Source organism: Armigeres subalbatus, chromosome 3, assembly GCF_024139115.2.
Source record: "Armigeres subalbatus isolate Guangzhou_Male chromosome 3, GZ_Asu_2, whole genome shotgun sequence".
NCBI lineage: Eukaryota > Metazoa > Arthropoda > Insecta > Diptera > Culicidae > Armigeres > Armigeres subalbatus.
This window is the reverse complement of record NC_085141.1, coordinates 99,905,108-99,928,002: the sequence shown is the minus strand read 5'-3', so window position 1 is coordinate 99,928,002 and position 22,895 is coordinate 99,905,108. Positions and strand designations below refer to the sequence as shown.

The window sequence follows — 22,895 nt, the reverse complement described above, 5'->3', positions numbered from 1 at the left end:
CTTCATTGCGTCGGTTTGTCCGAAAATCTTTAATTATCACTATCAGTAATGACAGATTATAGGTGATCTATACCGATTGCGGCGTATGTAGCTTTGTTGATTTCTGCGGAGTTTGCTGCTGTAACAGGCCATCACAGGAACATCTTGCCTCGCAAGGAACAAGCACCTATAAGAATAATGAGCGTTAACATATGCATTTTCAGTCAAAATGCGCAACTGCGTTCAACATTCTGGCTGGGCTATAACTGTTAAGAATTAAATTCAAGAGTCGTTTCTACTCTTGGAATGGATACTCCTCAAATTGATAAGAAAATTATTTTAAGCTTTAAGTGGAATGTATTTAGGGTAAGATGGTATAATATGCCCCCACTAAGGCAAATTCTTGTTTTTTTTCTTTTCAACGGAATTTATGCAAACTTTGTGTTATTTGGTAGTCCATGAAGTCGCAAATGCATTGCCTGTGAGTAGTCATATAAAAATATTACAGATAACACGTAATAAAGCTTTTTTGAAAAGTCGTGAGAAAATAGATTTCAAAAAGTGCCTGGGCAATACGCCCCACCTTAACAAAAGACGTTTTATAGCCCTTCATTAGTATTTTATCAATCTCATAATAAAAAGGTTACAAATCCTTATGTGCTTGACATTGAAAAACCAACGTAAGTCAATTTAAGCATGTTTGAATTACATTTCAATACTTTCCATATAATTTGGAAGCAACTGCTGCAAGCACGCCGCGCTAGTGTCCAGTTGGTAAGAGCATATTGTCCTGCCTACACTAGGGCGTATTGACCAGTGAAACATGTTTTTGAAAAACGTTACATTTTTGAAGATGAAAGCAATTTTATATCATATTAACCACTGAGAAAGGTTATTTTGTTGCCCAACTGAGTGTTCCACTTCAAGTTTTGCGGACAGTAAGCTAGAGTCGCTCCAGAATGTTGAGCAAATAAACATTAAAAGTTACATCAAAACTGTAACTTTTTGTAATTTGCAAATTTTTATTATGTAATACAAAAATACTTCCACATTCACATAGTATGATAGTTCTACAAATATTCATAGGTACCAACTAATATTGACCCTTAGTTAGTTATAGTTTTCTAGAAATCAAAGAGGGGCGTTTTAGCCAGGTGGGGCGCATTATACCGTCTTACCCTACTTGTCATAAGACGAGTTTGTACTATTCCATTTAATTCCACTACTTTATTGTACTTTTGACGGATACGCATTTCGGCCTCAGTGTCAACAGTGTACTTGACTCGACTCCTCAAGTTATCTTACACGCAGTGATGGAAATTTGCGAGTTTTAGACCGTTTACAAATTACGTAAGGCAAACATCTGAGTTTTTGAACCCCTCCCTCCTCCTCATAAAGTAACATTTTTGTACCCCCTCCCTCCCCGATAAAACGCGTAACTGTGAAAAGTTTGAAGGCAGATTTTTTACCTTCTCTGAAGCTTTGGGTTTTGGTATTTTTTTACCATTGTTAGAATAGGAACGGCACATGATCAAAAACCAAGGATAATAAGAATGCAGCTACAGTAGCCTTTCCACATTTCGTTATTGAAGGGACCTTCGAGATAGGGAGAGATCGGAGAATAGAAGGAAAATTGAAATGGGTACTAGATCCAAAAACGCTCTTTGCTATGAAAAAGTACAACAAAACAAATGTTGTTTCATTCTGTTGATGTGTTTGTTGTTGTCCAAAAATGTTCAGGTAGCCTAAAAATTTTAACATATCGACATAAGGAGAGTGAGCCCTGAACAAAATATGATCAGAACACATCGAGATAGAGTGATATCGATATAGGGAGGTTATCGAGATGTAGAAAGCCCAAATGTATGTAGATTGAAGGGACTCAGAAAACCATTGACATAGGAAGAGATATCGAGATATAGAACATCGAAACAGCGCCGTAGCGTGCGGTTGGCCAGGTTGGCTCCCGCCAAGGGCGCCAGCTTTCAGGGGGCGCCAAAATCAATGTTTGCTCTACAATAAATAGAACAGTTTTATTACTTAAAAGTCATGTAATAACCAAACCGACTATCGGTTGGTTCAAAGATCTATGGGTATATGGTAGATGCGTAATCTAGATAGAGCAAACAAAGAATATTTTCCATTATTTCACATCTACATGTTATGGATTGGTTTTAGTTATGACTGCTATTCAGGATTCTCAGGGACCTCTGGGACCGGGTTGAAAGAGCCAATTGAATAAGAAAAAATCTGAAAGTATCTTATTAAGTTATTTGAAAATCATTATGTTTGATACCCACATTACGATTGGTAAAATTTTTGGTCACTATTATGGCCACCGAGAGTCGGAATCGTAATGTTGCAGCATTGAGGAATGAAGAAGCGAAGAAATGATTCAGTTTTTCCATGTGGGTTCCTTCAAATGAATACGTCCACAAATAAGCGATTGGCCAAATTTCGAGGGCCCTTTTTCTCCTATGATTGATACCAGGAAGTAGTGGATAACTCCTAAATTGCTTTGTTAGAATTGAAGGTAGTACAATTTACTTCTTTTTCGGCGGTGTGATAGATCATTTTCAGCCAGCGGCAGCGGCGTGGGCTAATTTTAAATAAATTTAAATAATTTTATAAAAATCTGCACATTTATTCAGAAGCTTCCGAAAGTTTTTACAGGAGCTCCTCCGGCAGTTCCACCAAGAATTCCTCCGGAAGTTCCTTGAGGGATACCCCTGGAAGTTCCTCCACGCGTTCCTCCGGAAGTTCATCCGGGAATTCTTTTGGAATTTCCTCCAGGAATTTTCTCTAGGAGTTCTTCTTACAGTTCCTCCAGCAATTCTTCCAGGAATCCCTTTGGAATTTCCTCCGGTAGTTCCTCCAAGAATTCTTTCGTAAGTTCCTCCAGAAGTTCCTACAGGAATTTCTTCGAAAGTTCCTCCAAGCATTTCTTTGAAAATTTCTGGAAGAATTTCTCCAGAAGTTTCTCCAGGAATTCATTCGGATTTTTTTCAAGATATTCCTCCGGAAGTTCCATTAGCAATTCATCAGGAAGTTCCTCCAGGAATTTTTCCAAAAGCTCCTCAGGAATTCTTCCGGAAGTTCATCCAGAAATATATCTGAAAATTTCTTCACGAATTCTTAAAAATATGTTCTTAAGGAATTCCTCCGGAATTTATTGCAGGATTTCATCAAGAAATTCAGAAATAATTTCCTAAAGTTTATCCCCCAATTCCTCCGGAAGATCGTCCAATATTTTTGCAGAATTTCCTTCGGGAAAGCTTTCAGAAGCTCCGCCAGGAGTTTCACTAGGAGTTATTCCAGAAATTCACATGAGAATTTCATTAGATTATTTCACAGATACAAGAACTTTTAATAAATTACTTCGAGAATTCTCCTGATATTCCTTTCGAAATTCACTTACTTAGAATTTTTTTATCCTCCAGGTATTTCCTCCACAAATTTTCCAAGAACTCTACTTAAAACCGTTTAGAAATCCTTAAAAAGCTCCTTAAGGATTTATTCTACAAAATCCTAAAATAGTTCCTTCAGAAATTTAGGGGGTTATTCCTACAGAAATTGTTACAAAAATTCTTCCGAACATTTCTATAAAAACATCCTTGGATATTCTTATGATAATCCACCCGGAAATTTATTTGCGTCATTTTGCTCAATCCTTCTACGTGTATTTCAGGAATCAGGTTCCACTACATCTCTGAATATTGAACGCCATTTCAGGGCTGGTAGCGACCGAAGCCACTCAAAATAGTGACTTTAGTGGCCAAAGCTCACGAAAAAAGGGACTTTCAGTTGCAGAAAAAGTGACCAAATAGTGACTTCCAATTTCAGTTTCAAGTTCGATAAGACGAAATCAAGCGAAAATCAAAAAAAGAGAAACAAATCTTTGCAGAAAAATAATAACAAAATGGTTTGTTGATGAAAATGATGATGATGACAACAAAATAATATTTTATTTCAGGTTGTTTTTTCGATTCAGTACCATTGAAAAGAGGCAACAACTCAAAATCCAAAAATCCTGAAATTGTGGTGGAATGTTGGCATTTTTATCAATGAAGATCATTAAGCTTATTTATGGATTTGTGCTGTGAAAAAATTATAACATTTGGTCATTATTGGGAGAAGTTGTTCAAGTTTTGCGTGGCCACTAAAAACATCTTAGGAGGAACAAAACACAGTAAATAATAGAGTAAATAAGGTTGTCAATCAGAAAAAAAAAACTCGCCACATAACGATCTAGAGAATCTATTATAAAAATACGCTATAACAATACTATTTTAGTTCATGGTAAAACAGGGGAGAATCATTTCTCCCTTCCCCTACTGTATAAAGATTGAGTTTGAAAAAAAAAAACTTGTGATCGACAGGTCTCCTTGCAGGACAGGACTTGCATGACTATATACCAATTTTTAAATTGTGACGTAAAACATTTCATTTCCGCTAAGAACAAAGCATCATCCGATGAATACATAGAACTTTATAAAAAAATCTTGGTCAATAGTTTCAAAATAGTTGAAAATAGTAACTTTTTGTGAGAAAAGGAAACTTTAGTGACTTGAGGTCGAAAAAAGAGACTTTTTAGTGACTACCCCGAAAAAAGTGACCAAGTCACTAAAAAGGGACCCGCTAGCAGGCCTGACTATTTAAAGCATGTTTAAATCATTAGACTTTTTTTGTTGGTATGAAATTCAAATTGCTTTTCAAATGTAAAATTTAAGCATTTGACTTCTCTTAGTAGAAGAGGGGCACTGGGAGTCCACGCTACGGCTCTGCATCGAAATGTAGAGAGTTACAGTAGAAACGAAAATAGAATTTGCAACCATGACCATTCAACTAGTTTAGCGGGACTGTACTGTCGAGAAATACAATATTTGCTTGGTGTTTTTACGCATATCAGTCCCGCTATGTGCTTGATTTCGGTAATGACTAATGCGATAACGATAGTTACATCATTTTTAAATTGAACTGTTTACGTGGTTGAAGTGGTTGAGCTAAAATGCAATTGCTTAGAATGAAAACTGTCTGTGTTGCCTCTATTGACTTTGGCTTGGTTTGGAAGATCTAATCATGAAATACAATACTAATAAAAGCGTCGTTTTTTAAACTCGAATACATGTCCCTCGTCTACCAATTTTTAAAAGTTGCTGATGTAAGACTGTGATCTTAGTTTGTCCATCCCTTTGTCTGTCGTATCCCATATCGAATGTCTTCCTCTAGTTGTCCATTTCAATGTCAATGTTCAATGTCTGTCGTTAACCCCTTTCGTATGTCTTCCTCTCATTGTTGTCTCCCAAGAAAATGTTTGTTTGTCCCGTTACAGATATGAAACATCGCCAAGAATATCAACTATGTGAACATCAGCATCGTAATTACTTAAGCACCCTAAATTCCCTTCCTATCCTACTGTATTATTGTATTCCCTAACCTCGACCAAATCGCGAATCTTTCGGTTCCCCAAAACTAACACTATATATAAGAACTTAGAAATGAATTGGGTCCTAAAGCCCTACCTCGTTTATGGTTGCAAACGATAGTGCATCGGTCAATAATACTTGTACCGTTGTTATAAAAATTCTGGTAAATTCTAAATCAGTAAAAATAATATTTTTGTGTTTAAGACATTTTAAGGCAAATTTTGGGTTGTGCAACATTTCAGAACGAATGAACCATCAGCCCAAAACGTTCGCCCCATATATTAACTGTCAAAGGTTGAGTCAAGTGCCCTGCGGTGTTTTGCTAGTGCGTTTGAATCCGTACGTCAAACAAGACCGAAAATGTCGAGGAAGCATTTTTCATCTATTTTTCAATTTCAAATTAAACAATGTTCTTTTCGATTTTTGAGTCTAAAGAAAAACTGACACGTTTAGAATGATTACCTTCATCGTTCCCTGATAGAAAATCGAATATCGATTCTTCATTTTAGGACCCAATTGTTAAACCTGGTTTCGGCTCCGTAACGCTTCACGGCCATTGAGCCTCCAAAATAAAGGAAAGATTAAAAAAAAGCGTCGTTTCCTAGTAGGTCGTTTTATAAAATAATATAATCTGTGGAAATCGTAAATATTCATTTATTCAGCAACAATTTTTCGAACAAAACTCGCTGTCTTTTGGAATAAAAAAAATACACCAAAATAACCTGCTCTGAGATAAAAAGTAAAAAACTACAAAGACTAACATGGGACCATTATGGGTAGTATGGTACTGAAGAGGATAGGTTGATGCGTATTCATCGTAATTTCGTAAAATCGCAATTTCTTCAATCTGTGATAAAAAAACACTTGATGCAAAAAGATGTTTTTTCAGCACTAGTGCCGAGTTGGATAAATACTACGAGTGCTGAAAAATCGAGTTTTGCACCGAATTGCAAACACTATTTTTTGCAATGACAAAAAATGGGCTTTAATATGATAAATCTTTACCAAAATTGTGCAGTCGAATTTACTCCACATGATTATTCTTGCCAAAAAAAATGGTTTTGCTGCAGAAAATAATCAGATTCCATGTTATAGTGCCATTTTTCAAAGCTCGACAAGCCATGAAGCGATAGATAAACATGCCTTTGATTTTTTATATAACGTACATCAATCTATTTAATTTATTACGCAACGCAGATAATGCCCAGGCTAATTCAGCCAAATGTTAATGTACCGTCGTCGGGATTGACAATGGGTCAAATGGGGGTGAGAATAGGTCACTATTTCAACTACTTAGAATGCTTGTAGAATGGATTGAATGTATCTGAGGGCAAGAAGACTAAAATATAAGAGACCTTTTTGAACGATTTTGCTCTACGACCTTCAGGCTGCCGGTGAGAGCGATGACCCATTGTCACCCCCGATGGCGATAAGAGAAGATCCATCAATTATGTAACGCAAAAATTGTCTATTTTAAACCCCCTCCTCCCTATGACACACTTTTTGTATAAATCATTTAAAATTTTTGTATGGGACACCCCCTCCCCCTGTAAGTGTTACGTAATATATGGATGCTCCCTAACTACTGTTCTGATGTTGGTTTTTCATTATAGCACCCACATGATTGTTATAGTGGATTTTGTTCATTGACAATGTTCATTAAAACACCCATTTCGTTGGCAGTTGATTATATAGTTTGCTCGTTTCGAGACGTATTGGGCTGAAAATCTCTATAATGAAGATAGTAATAATAATTTTCTGGACAATCATCAATAATTTTCCAAAAATTCCTTCAAATACTTCTCCAGAAGTTAATGAAAGATTATTTTTGCATGGGTTCGGCGTAGCCTCTCTCTATGTATCCTTCAGTCAACTTTGATTCTTGAAACTGTTTTAGGAAATCTGCTGAGATTTGCTTCCTCTCAATATAACTCTGATAAACCGTCCAACAATTCCTCTGATAATCCTTCAGAGTATTTCTGTTAGAACTTCTCCTAAAGCCTCTCTCCGTAAACCTCAAATTCCTCCAGCAGTTCCCCTTAGAATTCCTCCATTATTTCCTCTGAAAATTCTTTTATAGCAGCGAGCAGTGAGAATTCTTCAAAGATTTGTTCTTTGAGTTCCTCCAGATATTCATTTAAGAATTCTTCCGGAAATATTTCCCTGGAGACTCGTAGAAACGATTTTGGAGGAATTCCAGAAGGATATCCAAAATGAGTAGAAATTGTTCTACGAATTCACAAAGAATTTCCTGGTGAAATTAAAATCGGGGAAAACTTTTAGAAGTATCACCAGAGGAATTTCTGGAGTTTTTCTCAGAAGAGCTTCTGAACGGAATTCTTGTAGAATTATTGAAGGATTTTTTTGTGGAATACATTGAGAAAATTTCCTGTGGATATCCTGGAGAAATTTCCATCAGACAATTTCCAAATCCCAGGGAAAATCCAGGAACAACTCTCGTTATCCCCTGGCAAAATTTCTAGATGAATTATCAGCAAATTTCTTGGAGGAATTCTCAGCCGAACTCCAGGAAGATTTTCCAATGGAATTCTTGCAGGATTTCTTAGCGGAATTTTTGAAGGATCTCCCAGTGGAATTCTCTGAATAATTTGCAGCGGAATGCCACGATTTTTTTTCGGTGGATTTCAAGGAATGTTTCTCAGCGAAATTTCTGGGACTCCTCAGTCCCTGTGGAGTTCTTGAAGAAATGATAATTTATGGAGAACTAGCAGAACCTACCCTGCGTTTCTCGGGTTGTTGCTGAATTATCTAAATCAATGTTGGTGCTATGGCATTGTGTTTCCTTACAATTCCCCTTATTATTGTATTTCAATATTTTTTCAACTTTATCCATCAACTTTGGCAACTATTATTACCTCAAAGGAAATAATGCAAACTTATTTTTATAAATAGGAGAAAGAAGATATACAGAATTTCAGATGGGTTTACTTACAGTAATGCAGAAGCAACTCCCAGAGGAGCTCCTAGCGAAATTCCCAGTGAAATTCTTGACAAAATTCCCTGCGGAATTCTTAAAAAAAATTCCACAGAAATTAATGGAGAAAATGCCAGCGGACTACCTGAAGAAACTTCTGCAATTTTTCGGAAGAAGAATGCCTGGAGCGAATCCTAGGGGAACTCCGGGTGGTAATGTTTGTAGAAATATTTAGTGGAATTCCTGGAGATGTTTCAGAGGAATCCCTAACGAAATGCCCAGCATTTTTTTTGGATAGGTTGCAGCGAACTTTCAGTAGAAATTCCGGATGAACGAACGGAGAAATTTCTAAAGAAATTCTGGGAGTATTTTTTTTTTCTCGAAAATTACGAAAATTTAGTGGGTAACGTTTGCATTTTAAAAAAAAGACAAAAAATGCAGATTTTTCATGGTTTTACCTTCATCCGCACTGGCGAAACTACTCATGCAGCATCAATCATAGTAACCCATGAGTCAGCAGACAAAATTTGACAGCTCTATGATCAGTCGAACTGGTCGAACAACTCGAACTCTAACATAAACAGTGAAAAACAAGCAAAAACAGTGAAGCAATTCCGTTCAGAGCATCGATAGAAAGTAAGACCGATGACCCTGAGCGACAAGAAGTTCCAAAGGAAGCTGAAGAGGAAAACTGAGGGAAAAGTGGTTACACCGCTGCGTGCGCTCGGCTGAGAGGTCGGTGAAAAAGTACCTGTCGAACATGAAATTAATGGGAAATTATCTGTTAGTCCTAGCTTTTATTATCACAATCTAAAAGAGTCCATTCTTTTAATGCAAACGTTATTACCCGATTCATCGAGACATTAAGATTATCCAGCTTTTTACGCTAGCCATAAACTGACAGATGCTGTGTACAGAAGTTTGTAGGAGCATCGCAGTAGACTTTGATTTTGGATTGTTTTGTTATCCGTCATAAATTTTCACTAATAGACCAATGCAAGATCTTGATCTAACCTCACTTATTTGACAGTTCACAGAGCTTGTTTACAAGGTGTTAGAAGAAAAATCGATGAGGAGAAAATTAAAATTCATATTTTTAGTTTAAAATTGCTGCGATCCGAATATTTCAATGATATTCTTTGCATTCATCATGAAATCAATCGCAAAGGACATCTACATGCGAATAAAATGACGAAACAATTTTATCGGAAGTCCCGGTGAAAAAGCTCGGTGAACTGTCAACCTACGTCATCATGCACTGGTCTATGGGTGAATGTTTACAAATCACGGTAACGTAATTTGGGTCTACAACTATTATTAGGGGGATTCACTTGACGCCGTAGGTTGCTGCGTATCTGTTTATAGAAATGTTTCACAGGTGATTTGAAATATGTCCCATGTGATTGCGTATGAAACATTTCAATAATCAGATACGCAGCTGCTTACGCTGTTAAGTGAATACCCCTATTATATTTTTTCCATTCTAGCGAGTCTGGCGATACGAGAAAGGAAAATTGAACGAATTTGATGTTCATAATGATTTACTTTGGTGCGGCAGGAACCCAAGTCTTTTGTGCTCTACGGTTCCTTAATTTAATCTGCAAGGACTATGTTCTTTGCTGTCAACGATTGTGATGAATTTGTCATTATTTGGAAGCCTACGAATGGAGGTTTTATATTACTCCAACTCTCCACGAATCTTCGTCAGTGCATCTGCTGGATCAATCAGTGCGTCAATGAAGATAGTCATATCACGTCATATATTATAGGCCTATATTAGCCATGCAAACAGTCCCTCAAATATATGTATCATTGACTGTAAACTACTCGTGAATATTGCGCTCCACCGTAATGCTCTGCTGATAATTTCGAAAATTCTGAATCTGATATAAGGGAGAGTCTTTGGCTTTTCGATTGACACCACGAAAATATCCAGTGGACTACACCAATTTTACGAATACTTTGTCCTACTTCATCAAAAATCATATTCCCAAACAAATTTCTCGAGCCCCGGAATTCATTGAAATATAGAACGTTGTGAGGGATATACAGAATGCCGGAAGCATCGTGCTCTTTTCATATGCTTCGAATGTGGACGAATAAAATTTGAATTCCGCCGTACGGTTGTGTCTCACATATTCCGTCCCACATTAGGCGTAGGATTGAAGCTTTCTTGAAGGACCATTTCCACCGAACCTAAAATGATTAGAAAATTTAAGGTATAGAAAAAAAATGAATTGAGAGGAACAGTTTGAAAATTGAATGTCGGATCTTTTGAGCGATAATGGAAACTTTTGAAGATTCATTGTAAACAAACATTTTTCATCATAGTACAGCATACTTTGATCTACACTGTGCCACCAAAGTACTCTTTAATGGGTAAAAAAGTACCCATTATGAAGTAAAATAGTTCAACTCATTAAAAGAGTAAACGTCGTTTACTCATTAATGAGTAAACCGCCTGTACGTCAAATTAACGCGTGATTTTTACCCACTATTGAACGACAGCTTTCTTGGACAATGTGTAAAATTTACCCCTTATTGTTTTCAGAAACAGCAGAATTCAGAAATTAATATTCAAACCATCAATCGCATAGTAAAAGAAATTATTTATGAGGAATATAATCGTAACGTTTATTAAAAGTCTAAATTGCGTTATAATATACATGAGGCAGTTCATTTTCTGTCTGTAGATCCAATAGAGGCGGATATTCGTCCTGACTGGCGATACTGTTTGTTGACCGGTGTAGCACGTTCACTATTTCCAATCATATACTTTCCGGGGAGCAAAAATCCCACCAAACAGGCTCCTTTTTCATCACCGGATCCAGCGGTTCATGGGTGTGCGGTAGATACGGACTTCATCGCGAAACCGAACCTGTGTGGCCTCCTCATTTGTAGAGGCGGAATCCCATCCTGTCCGGTGATGGTTTCTATCATTCAGCGAAACAAATTGAAACGCCGTTAGCTGCAATACCAAATGATTTAATTGATGATTAATAACGCAACAAACTAAATTGAGCAAAAATAAAACTTACATTTAATTCACACGAAATCTCGTCAGCGCGTTCAACTTCTCCGGTTTTCCACTCGATTGGTTGTCACAAAAATCCTCAAGTAAATTTTCACCCATTAATGGGTAAAATATTGTAACTTCCAAATGAGGTAAAAATACACATTATCAAAAATTTCAAAGTACCCATTATTTTGACAGCTCCATATATCATGAAAAAATGGGTCTTTTCAACTCTTTAATGGGTATTGTCGCGTTTACAGTGTATGCTAGGCAAATTTATAGCGGACAACGCTAATGTCAAAAGGAGTGATTCAAAAATTATAGCTGGACAGGATAAAAAGCTGGATTAAAAAGGTGAAACAGAAACGGATAGCATATTTTCATAGACTAGATTATCTGTAACAATTGAATCCATATTGTTAACGCTGAGCCAAATGGGTGATAATGAGAATTATCACACAAATTTTTCAGTGTCATAGATTAATGAACAAAAAAAAATAGGAATAGGGCACTGCACGGACTGCTTTGTCTCTTTTGGGCCAAACACAATTGGTACGTTTGCGTGCGTTTTGACAGTTTTCCCATGGGAAAACTGTCAAAACGCACGCAAACGTACCAATTGTGTTTGGCCCATTTCTCGCTGCATAGAAATTTGAAAACAACAAGGCCAGTAAACGTCAAAATTTATGAGGAACGAAAGAGAAAGAGATGTTTCCGTGCAGTGCCCTATCTTCTTCTTCTTATTGGCATTACATCCCCACACTGGGACAGAGCCGCCTCGCAGCTTAGTGTTCATTGAGCACTTCCACAGTAATTAACTGCGAAGTTTCTAAGCCTGGTTACCATTTTTGCATTCGTATATCATGAGGCTAGCACGATGATACTTTTATGCCCAAGGAAGTCGAGACAATTTCCAATCCGAAAATGGCCTTGACCGGCACCGGGAATCGAACCCAGCCACCCTCAGCATGGTCTTGTTTTGTAGCCGCGCGTCTTACCGCACGGCTAAGCAGTGCCCTATACTGGATTCAAATACTCATTTTCAGGGTTTCGACTTTTCGTTTCAATGAGAACCAAAGTTTTTCGGGCCAAGCGAAAATCTTTTTTCGTTGTTTTTGTTGAGGATCATCTTTCACCCATCAATCTTTTCTCTAGAATTAACCTTGGAAGATAAATGAAAATCTTGCGTGTTAGATGAAAAACCTTTTTCGTTCCATCACTTTTACAACTCACTCACTTTTCGCGATAATTATCGCAGAACAATTACAAAATTGTATAGTCGCGCCGGGATTCGAACCCGGAATAGTAGCAATAATAGCTGTGCGGATGCGCTTACTTTAGCCACACCACCACGCTATCTGCATGAAAGCGTTAAGTTATTTGTTCCACATAAGCTATTACTATTTGCATTTATGATGCCACGAAAAGACTCGAATATGAAAGAAAAATAGTAAACCAATGATTGGCGGCAATCGAAGTGAGCGAAAAATGGTTATCACTCTACAGGCTGTTTTCCTTCCACGAAAAGCGATTTCTCCCCAAAAATTTTCGTGAGGGAGCATCCTGTGCTCCTGAGATTGAGTGAGCATTACGATCCCTGCTCATTTTGATATTTTAACTTCAGTGTTGGGTATGATTTGTATTTTGTGCTTCAGAGAAGTCTTTTAAAAATTTCGCATAGCCATGGCACAATTTACCTAATTAATAAAAACAATTTCAAATAATCAAACATGTGTACACAGTAAAAGCATTTTAAACCAAAACTCTGAATGAACTGCTCGAGGGGCAGTCTCTCTTCGCTTATGTGGTCGGGTTAAGATCTGACGACCAACGGGTACAACCTTACACAACCCTACTCCATCAAGCGCAGTTACTGATGAAGCACGTGTGTAGGAGCCAGACAATACTAAATACTCATCCTACTTGGTTGGCATTGTACAAACAATACATGAGAGGAGAGAGTTAGTTCTGTAAATAGATTGCGAGAGTTCGTTTCAAGACATCCCAGACTATAGTTTTCAAACTGTTGGAAAATTGAACCAAACCAAAAAGTAAAGCAGTAATTCAAAAGACTTCAGAGTAAGTGTAAAGCGATGTAATCAGGCATTGCAATATCATCTGAGAACAGGATAATATTATCTTTGCTTAAGTGCAAAGATATTATCCCTAATCAAAGAGCAATCTGGAAAAATATTATTATTTGAGCATTAAATGATGATCCGGATAGCCAGTCTGGGTTTGCACACGTTGCGAAGGCTACAACAAAAACTGTGGAATACCTAACATAAATCAATATCCCATCATTCTATTAGTATCTTTGCTCAGAAGATCGAATGATCGAAAGATCGATCATTGCAAACTACAATGCCTGGTTGTAATAAATTGTAAACAATTTTTACATCTGGGTTTTATTTTGAGAAAAAATGATATTGGTAAAATGGCGTGACCTTCGAATAACTGACAACTGATTAACGTACCGAACAAGAAACACATAAGAAACTTTCAGCAATTATTGAGAATTCGCTACCAGAGGAAGGATAATAATTGAAACATGGAATACTCTACAGTAGTTCACAAACACTGTCTATCGTAAAAAAATCAACAACAATACAAATTTTTTGAAAAAACAAGCAACAACACAGAAGAACAACAACGAGAGAACGCAACGGCAAAAACACGCAAATACATGTGTAGTAAAAAACAGGAGAATTGAAACATCAATCACAACAACAAAATCACGTCCAGTTCCGGAGGGTTTACCTTTCTTCATCGAAGCCGAGCCAATGGGGTCCTCTTCCGGTGGGGATGGCACAATCCGATCCAGCACCAGATAGCCTAGGAATTTTTTATCCGGCAAGCCCGAACCACCACAGCCGGTACCACCACCGGCAGGAGCGCCGGCAGATGAACCCATCAGGGCCAGCTGTGGCACCACCGGTTGCGGCCCCGGCATCGGTTGTTGACATCCTGCACCGGAGCACCGAACCATCATGACCAGCAGCAGAGGACGCACGGACAGCAGGTGTGTTTGTGTCAATTATCGAGTAGGTACGCGTTGCGTTGTCGTCGACGGACGCGATTGGCGGAGGGGAAAGCAGTGGAAAACAATAGAGAAAAAGGCGAGTGGTGAATTTTTAAACATGGAAATCACGAACGAACGCCAACTTCAGGTGATAATTATGTGGAGTGGTTTGGTGCAACTTAATGTGAATAATTTATACGGGGAGAAAAGTAGCAATTTTGGGTAAGGAGGAAAACGAGTACGGGTAAACCTCGAGAATCGGAAGAGTAATTAGTGTTAGTGAGGGCTTCGAATCGGAGCTGCGGGGTCTAACTGGAAGACGCAAAACTCGTGCAATTCCCATAAGTCGTTGGCAATATTTTTCCCGGGAACAAACAGCAAAATGCCATTTAAATTTTAAATAGAATAATCATACCACCATGGCTTGCTCGGTTGGTGTGGTTTTTATTAATTTATGGCACCGCCGAGTTGGCCATGAGTTTGAGTCAAGGCGCACTTGTATGTAATATGACTTAGCAGAGGCAGGCCGGCAGGCTTGCCAACTACGGCCAGCAACTGACTGCTGTTGTGCTGATGATGTAATTAATTGCTGCCCTTAAATCAAATGCTGTGTTAAATAATATGTTAATGTCATGTCGAGATGCTCGGGAGCTTTGTGAAGTATTGGTCCCCCGCAAACTCAAGACTCTTCAACGTCTAAGTGGGAGACGGGGAACAACTTCCCGTTTTATTTCAGTTCCCTGAGATGCATTAACATATTCATAGGATTCTTGGAACGCTTCTCGGTTTTAATTGCGGACTCGATTCTGGAAAAGAATCAGCCAGCTTTTTCTTTTTGCTTCTCTGTATAGTTTCCCCCTTTACATTCTTCGTTCCGGCCATGACGAAACTCGCGGGATAATAAAAGGGGAACCATTGAAGAAGAAATAAGTGGATCCTTAAAGGGGGCGTGGTTTAGGTTACCGAGAACAAGTACGGGGGGTCTCTTCAATCATAGGAACGAAACAAAATTTGATACGATGAGAAAAAGGTTTCGGAGAATAAAACATGAATGATTAACTTACCGGGGTACTGCCAGAGGGCGGGAGGTGTCCTAACGGCATTTTGGACGGCGGCAGCGGCGGCGGCTGCCGCAGCATTAGTCACGCCCATCGTGACCGCCTCCGATGAAAGGGGTATCATGGTGGAGTTGGTGCCTGCGAAAAACATGTTCTGGCTCAGGCTCGGCGTGGTGCAACCTGAATGGCGGTGGGTCGGTCGGTTCGTTGGTGTTTGAGTGTTGAACGAATGGCAAAAAGATGCGATGCGATGAGAATGAAGTGCGGTGGGTGGCGAGGTCGCGAAGGTGAGGCGTTGGTACGTGGCCCCGCGTGAGCACGAAACATTTGTTGATGGATCGTGTGGTATGCACGCGAGTGAGGCAACATGGAATGGCGAAGCGGAGATGGGAAAAAGAGAGAGAAAAAAATATATGTGATAATTATGCTAAACAAGTTTAATAAATTAAAGCAGCTGTAAAAAAGGATGACGATGGCTGGAGGAAGGCAGGAGCTGCGGGTGTTGTACATACGATCGTGTGGTTTTCGGTCGGCGACGGAATGCTTAGATAGAAACTCGCACTGAGGCGTGTAAAGGGTTTAAAGTGTAAAGCAATCGATCTTCTATGATTCTATGTTTACACGTCTCTTAAAATTAAATGGTAATTTTGTTTTTACATGTAGTTAAAATATTTAAAATCTACAAACTGAGGCATAATTGAAAATTTTGTGAAATTTAAAACAAGTCAAATTTGCATCTTGTGACCCGTTATTCATTAAATTTAGTGAATTGAAATTGATTCAAAATTTTTTTAATTGAAATATTATTTCATGGACTTTGGAGAAAAAAAGGTTTTTAATTAAATGAGACAAAAAATGACAAGTTTAAAAAATTAAAAAAAGCCCTACACACGTCAGTGTCAAGCAAGAATCATGATAAGCGGTGATAAAAGTGGAAAAGCGATGGCCAAAGACATGTCTATGTCAACTGCTGTGTATTACTACTGCTAACTGCTGTGATAGTGAAGGAACTGGTTCTTGGCGATCGAAAACCGAATGCCAGCATAAAAATAAATTAACAAAAATTACCTAAATCAGCGGTAGATCCGGTAGCTGCGATTCCGAACCGGTTCAGTTCTTTGGCTTGGTGGAGCTGCGCCGGACCCCCGACACCACCGGTCGAGTCCTGCAACCGTTGGCGTGCGACGGCGATGCCGACCGGAATCGCAGCGTTGTTCTGCGTGCTGTTGATTCCAATGTGGTCCATGGCGGTACCGAGATTGACAACGGGCGCGACAGTCTTCGGTGAGGGGGCTTCCAATTTGACAACGGCCGTCAGTGCCGTCGTCGTACTGCTGGTCTCAAAGTTGTTCGATGTGGTTACTTCGGACACTTGGCACGGTTCTCGTTTAATCTGTTCGGAGGAGGGGAGAAGAAAAATCACGGATGGTCAATATGGCAATGATTTCGAAAGTATGGAGGTACGAAAAGGGACCGAAATTACGAGCACTCAGGGTTCACCCACTGAGTCAGATAGCACTTTAAGAGGCCACCAGACAAGAGCTCGAATGTGCGAAACCGAACAAAAAGGGCCATCGTCTTGCCGGGGGGTAGTCGACCCGATCCATCTGGGCCGGCCATAAAGCTTGACCATAAAAATTTAACCTAAACGTTTAGGCTAATGAACTCACCGGTTTATGGCCATCCCAGGCTTTCGCGCATCGGCTTTTTACGTCGTCGTTATCCGCCTTGCCATTCAATTCGATTCGAATGAAGAGTTCGGGCGAGGGTCTTATAAATAATTAATCAACGTTAATCGCGTAGATAGGCAACTGCTAAATTCTTCAATTTCGCAAAAAGTAAACTGTTTTTGCTCGTTAAATGCAATTATCATGCGGCTGCGCGAGCGCGCGATTTCAGCACGACAACGACGACAATGCCGGGGGGCTACCCCATTTCATCGCGTGGTGCCCATAACCCCTCGTCTTCGTTTCCCCGGTTGAAATAGGCGCGTCCAAGTGCATCGCGAAATTGAAAACAATGCATTCGGTGCACGTGAATTTGCAATTGCAATAAGCAAGCAGCTGATCATCGTTAATATTGTTATCGCGGGAGACGTGCAAGACAATGGCCACTGTTTGTCTGTGTTTGGAGTTCGTGTTAGGGCGTTCCATTAAATCACGACGTTTAATAATTTAGAATGCAAAATATTCACATTTGAAGCATTGTCATTTTTATTTATTTAAAAAGAAATTTTTTAAATGAATATCTTTATAAAATTGCATTACGTTTTGTGAAAACGTTTTTTTTCTCGTTAAATGTGTATTTACAAAAGTTCGTGTGCGGAAAACAAAGAATTCAACAACAAAACACCAAACTATGAAACCAATGAATACGAAAAGAAGCAGCTCTATACAGGAAAAAGAAAACGAATGCAATCTCGACCTGTCACGGCATCGCTGCAGAGGGCCAGTCCCGGTCCCGGGACGAGAATGCAATGTGCCAATGATGGTAATTAAACGTAATGACGACCTACGACGATGACGACGACAACGACGACTTGGAAAGTGGACAATGACGGTTAAGGTGGACAATTTACAACTCAACACCGAGAAGACGAAAACGTTTGTTAATGGCAGCCGTCGTCGTCGTCGTCGGCACTAGCAATCACACGGGAGGTCGATCGGGAATCCTGCCAGCCAGCAGTGAGTTGGTCCAACGCCATAGCGCTTCTAGTAGTGAGTGCGGAAGAAGATGACGGGGTGTGGAACAATGCAATGCACTGTTGTCGAGGAGTCGTTGTTCTGCGCCGATGCTTTGGACACAAGAGGAAGGTTGTAATTTACGAGGAATTTGATTTGATAATAAACGAGTGAGTAAGCGAGTCGCGTCTAGTTATTTGAGATGGGAAGGTTTTACACTGTATTGCTATAAGTTTTAAATATGGTGAACACTTGGTTTAATATTTTATTTAACCTTTGCATTCCCAACCTCTTTTTGTGCAGCCAAATTGATGATGTTTTTGCTCTAACTTGTTCACAGTTTTAAAGAAAGTTACTCTGAAGCTCGTTCCATCAGACTTAGACTCAACATCAGCTGTTAGTTGTACGTAACTTCAAATTTTCAAAATCACATGAAGAAATAAAACAATCATACGTTTGCCTTGCTGATCAGTTTTGGATACCCTGAATCGGTTCTGAGGCACTAGTTGTTTTTACAAAATACATAAAAAGGATGGACCGTTTGACCGAAAGTCGTTTGGCCGAATAACACGTAATGTCGAAAGTTCTCGCCGAATTGAACGTTGGATTGAAACAATTGATAGGCTAAAATGTAGTTGGCTGAATATTTCTATCACCCAAATAAGAGGTTTGGCCGAAGAAACTAAGTCATTTACCCGAAAGAGAGATTTGGTGGATCTTACCCGAATAATCTGAAAAAAAAATGTCGTTTGGTCGAAAATGACTTCTGGCCAAACGGGTCATACGGCTGAAAAAGTCCTGTTGCCGAACTGATCATTTGGCCAAACATGGCCCTTAACTGTACATGTCATTTGGCCGAACGGGTCCTATAGTCGAAAAGATCGTTTGGCCGAATAGGTCACTTTGCCGACAGCTCATTCGGCCGAACTGGTCACAAGGTCGAACCATTCATATCCCGAGAGGGCCATTTGGCCGAACAATTCATATAGCTGATAATGTTGTCCCAAACGGATGATTTGGACAAAAAAAAACAGTCAACACAAAATCGTATATGATGCAACATGAGATACTAAAGTAGAGGCAATATATATACATTTTGTATGGTGCAGTGCCTATATCGCCTCCGTTTTAGCATCTTATACGACGTCATATACGATATACGTTACATACGAAAAAAAAGTATGACCAAATAAGTCCATTGACAGAATAGTCCATTTTGATTCGAGCTTATTCATCTCACCATTCGTTTTTTTATCTCTATGACGCGTTGCTAATGTGCTGAAAAAGACGGCAAAAATTTATCCTATTTTTATTTTACCTTTAGCGCTAATGTTTATCACAAATTAACGTTTATTGTTGGCATCGATTTGTTTATGTGGTTGAAGGGCATTTGACCGAATGCTGTTTCGTCGAATAGTTGGTTGGTAGACAAGAAGTGAAAGATGAGCAATAAGCAAAAAGAAGTTAGCAGATGGAAGACAGATGTGATTGTACTCGCCACACAAGATAAATATTCATACAATTGGCGGGCATTTTTTTGTTGGGGCATGGATCTAGTCGTCTTACCAGCCTCGCTTCAAAAAGCTCGGAATTCTACTTTCAAGAAGCTTGGTAGCGTATTTTCAAGAGGCTCAGAAGCGTTCTTTCAAGATGTAAAGGAAGCCTCGAGTGCCGCCATTGAAGTTATTAAAACTAAAATGAAAATGAAAAGGTTAGGAAGCCTCGCTACAAGAGGTTCAGAAGGCTCTTATCAAGAGGCCTGGAAGCCTGCTTTCAAGAGGCCCGGAAGCCTCCTTTCAAGACACTCGGAAGCCTTCTTTCAAGAAGCCCGGAACCCTCGTTTTAACAGGCCTGAAAGCCTCCTCCCAAGAGGTTCAGAAGGCTCATTTAAAGAGGGTCGAAAGCCTTCTTTTAAAAAGCTCAGAAGGCTCCTTTCATGAGATTCAAGAGATTCGGAAGGTTCTTTTCAAACGGCCCAGAAAGCTCTTTACAAAAGGCTTGAAAGCCTCCTTTCAAGTGGTTTGAAAGTCTCTTTTAAGAAGTCCGGAAGTCTTCTTTCAAGAGGCCCGGAAGCCTCCTTTCAAGAGATCCGGAAGCATCGTTTTAAGAGGCCCGCAAGCCAACCTTTAAAAGGCTCGGAAGCCTCCTCTAATAAGCTTGGATGAAGCCTTTCAAGCGGCTCGAAGGTTCCTTTCAAAAGGCTAGGATAGCTTCTTTCAAGAGGAGCAGAAGCCTCCCTTCAAGAAGCTCGGAATTCTACCTTCAAGATGCTTGCAAGCGTGCTCTCAATAGGCTCAGAAGCGTCTTTTCAATATACAAAGCCTCTAATTTGTTGCTTTCAGTTTTAATTCATTATGCCTTGGAATGTGTATCGTACCGCAGCGTGCCGAACAAAACGTGTAGAAGTGATTCATCATCAATCACTGGCGATTCAATGTTATTTGCGGCATTATTGACGAATATAAAAAGAAAAACCAAAATAAAAAAAAAGTTGGGGTAACAAAATCGGGTCAAAAACGTGATAAAATCAGATTGAGAACGCGATAAAATCGAGAGTAGACAAAATTGTCAACACTGTATAACTTTCAATAACATGGTTCAAGAAGGATAGGGCCAGTTTTTCGGCCAAGGGCAACATTTTCGGCCATCGGTCAACTGACAACTACGGTCAAATAACATTTTCAGCAGTATGACCTGTTCGACCAAACAACCTTTCTGACTGTAGAACAATTCCGGAATTACTTTTTCAGCAAAATAACATTCTCGGCCAAATAACATATTCGGTCTTATAACATTTTCGTGCTCGGCCGTTCGACTAAGGGCCAATTTCTTCACCCTCGCTTAACTGTTAAGCGGTGTTTACCCATACGCATGAACATGGTTTAAGGCCTAAGCGGACGTGAAGAAATCGACCCTAAGTGTGTATTGATAAGTGGGAAAAGGGTCGTTTGGCCCAAAAGCCATTTGGCCTAATGCCACTAGGCCGAACAAACCATTAGGCAGAAACCCATGTGGCCGAACGGGTCATCCGGTCGAATAGTTCATTTGGCCGAATAGGACATTCGACTGAATGGGTCATTTGAAAAGTGATAAATGAGGTGTAAAAAGTGAGACGTCTCACTACTTATTTCCCACTTCTCACTGTGAAAAGTGAGTAAAGCGAAGTGAGAAAGGAGACGCCTCTCTTCTCCCTCATCACTTCTAACTTCTTATTTCCCACTTTTCACAGTGATAAGTGAGATGTGAGACATCAAATGACACATTCGGCTGAGTGACCTATTCACCATATGACCTATTCGGCCAAATGACCTGTTCGCCAAATAATCTATTTGATCAAATAACCTATTCAGCCGAATGATCTTTTCGGCAAAATGGCTATTCGGCCAAATGACTTTTCCGACCAAATGACCTGTTCGGCCAAATGGCCTATTCGGTCAAACGACCTATCCGGCTATATGATCCTTTCGGCCAAATAACGTTCGGCCTAATGGTCTGGTCGGCCAAATGGTATATTCGGCATAGTGGCTTCGGCCAAATGGCCATTCCCCATTCGGCCGAACTGGTAATTCGTCCGAATAGGTGATTTGTCCGAATATGACATTTGGCCGATTAGGTCATTTGGTCTAAAATGACATTTGGCCGAATAAGACATTTGACCGAGTAAGGCAACACAGTCATCTCTTCAGTGGTTTTCAAACTTTCTGGCCGGTATAAAGGTAGTAAGACGGAGATTGGTAAGTCGGGAAAGATGAAGTTGACTAAAGGACATATGACGAGGGAACTAGCGCAGAATAATGATATAGAAAATGTCGATGACGTTGAAGATTCGACAGAAGTAGGAGATCAGGGACAGGCAGAGATAGGCAAGAAGCGCGTAAGTGGAAGCGAAGTCGTCGCGGAGGATGATCACTAAGATTTGTTGCATGCATTGTCGGACATGATCGGTCGGTATTGTAACCGAGTGAAACGTGCCGAGTCTGTTCCGGTCAAGAATACCAGTAGCGTTCGTGGGTGTTTAAAGAAAGAAGTTAGTGTGCCGTCGGCGTAGTCGACGTGGTCCCGCACTTTGAGGGAACTCGAAGAGTGGAACCGACTGGAGGAACTTGAAGAGGAGAATCAGCGAAAGATCTTGGAACTAGAGCGGAAGATCAGCTCTGAAGAAAATCATCGATCTGGAAGCGAGCGATGGGGATTTTGTGCTCGAAGCTGACGATTTTCCGGAACTAGGGGATGCCGCAAAGGCTTATGTGGAAGAAGGCACGCTGGAAGATGTTTCCGAGAAAGCATCGGAGTAACGTGAAGCCACCGAAACCATGCAAGCCGGAAGTGAAGCGGGGTACGGACAGCTATTATGCTGAATTACCCGAGGTCAGTCTTCCCCGGCCATCGTTAGAGAGGAAAATTATTGCCCATTCTCCGGAAGATTAGATCGATGTCGCTCCGGAGAGAGTCTCTACAAAAGTGAAAGCGGCGGAGACAGGACCATCTCGTCTACAGATTGCGTCGAGGAAGGTGTTTCCGAGGAATTTGCCAAAGTTCAACAGTGCCGCCGAGGAGTGGCCAATTTTCATCAGCGCGTACGAGCAGGCGAACAAGTCATGCGGCTTCACTAATGCTGAGGATTTAGTGTGACTGCAAGAAGCTTTGACGGGCAGAGATTTAGATACGGTTCGAAATTGCGTTTAGAAGTTGCGGAGAAGATTCGGGAATCCAGAAATCCTGGCAACGAGGTCGGCAAACCGGATCCAAGAATTGGAAGGATCCAATGCGGAAAGCTT

At 39.9% G+C, this 22,895-nt stretch overlaps 1 protein-coding gene across 1 annotated transcript in view; it reads right to left on the bottom strand.

Moving 5' to 3' along the window:
- LOC134223950 (protein winged eye) overlaps positions 1-22,895 on the bottom strand; it is a 77,284-nt gene that overhangs the window by 41,998 nt on the left and 12,391 nt on the right. Inside the window, exons 3-5 of the mRNA XM_062703175.1 lie at positions 16,505-16,829; positions 15,443-15,616; positions 14,117-14,323 (exon numbers count right to left, since the gene is read on the bottom strand). Coding sequence (XP_062559159.1) covers positions 14,117-14,323; positions 15,443-15,616; positions 16,505-16,682 — 559 coding nt within the window. The 5' untranslated portion in view covers positions 16,683-16,829. The remainder of the gene's footprint in view (positions 1-14,116; positions 14,324-15,442; positions 15,617-16,504; positions 16,830-22,895) is intronic.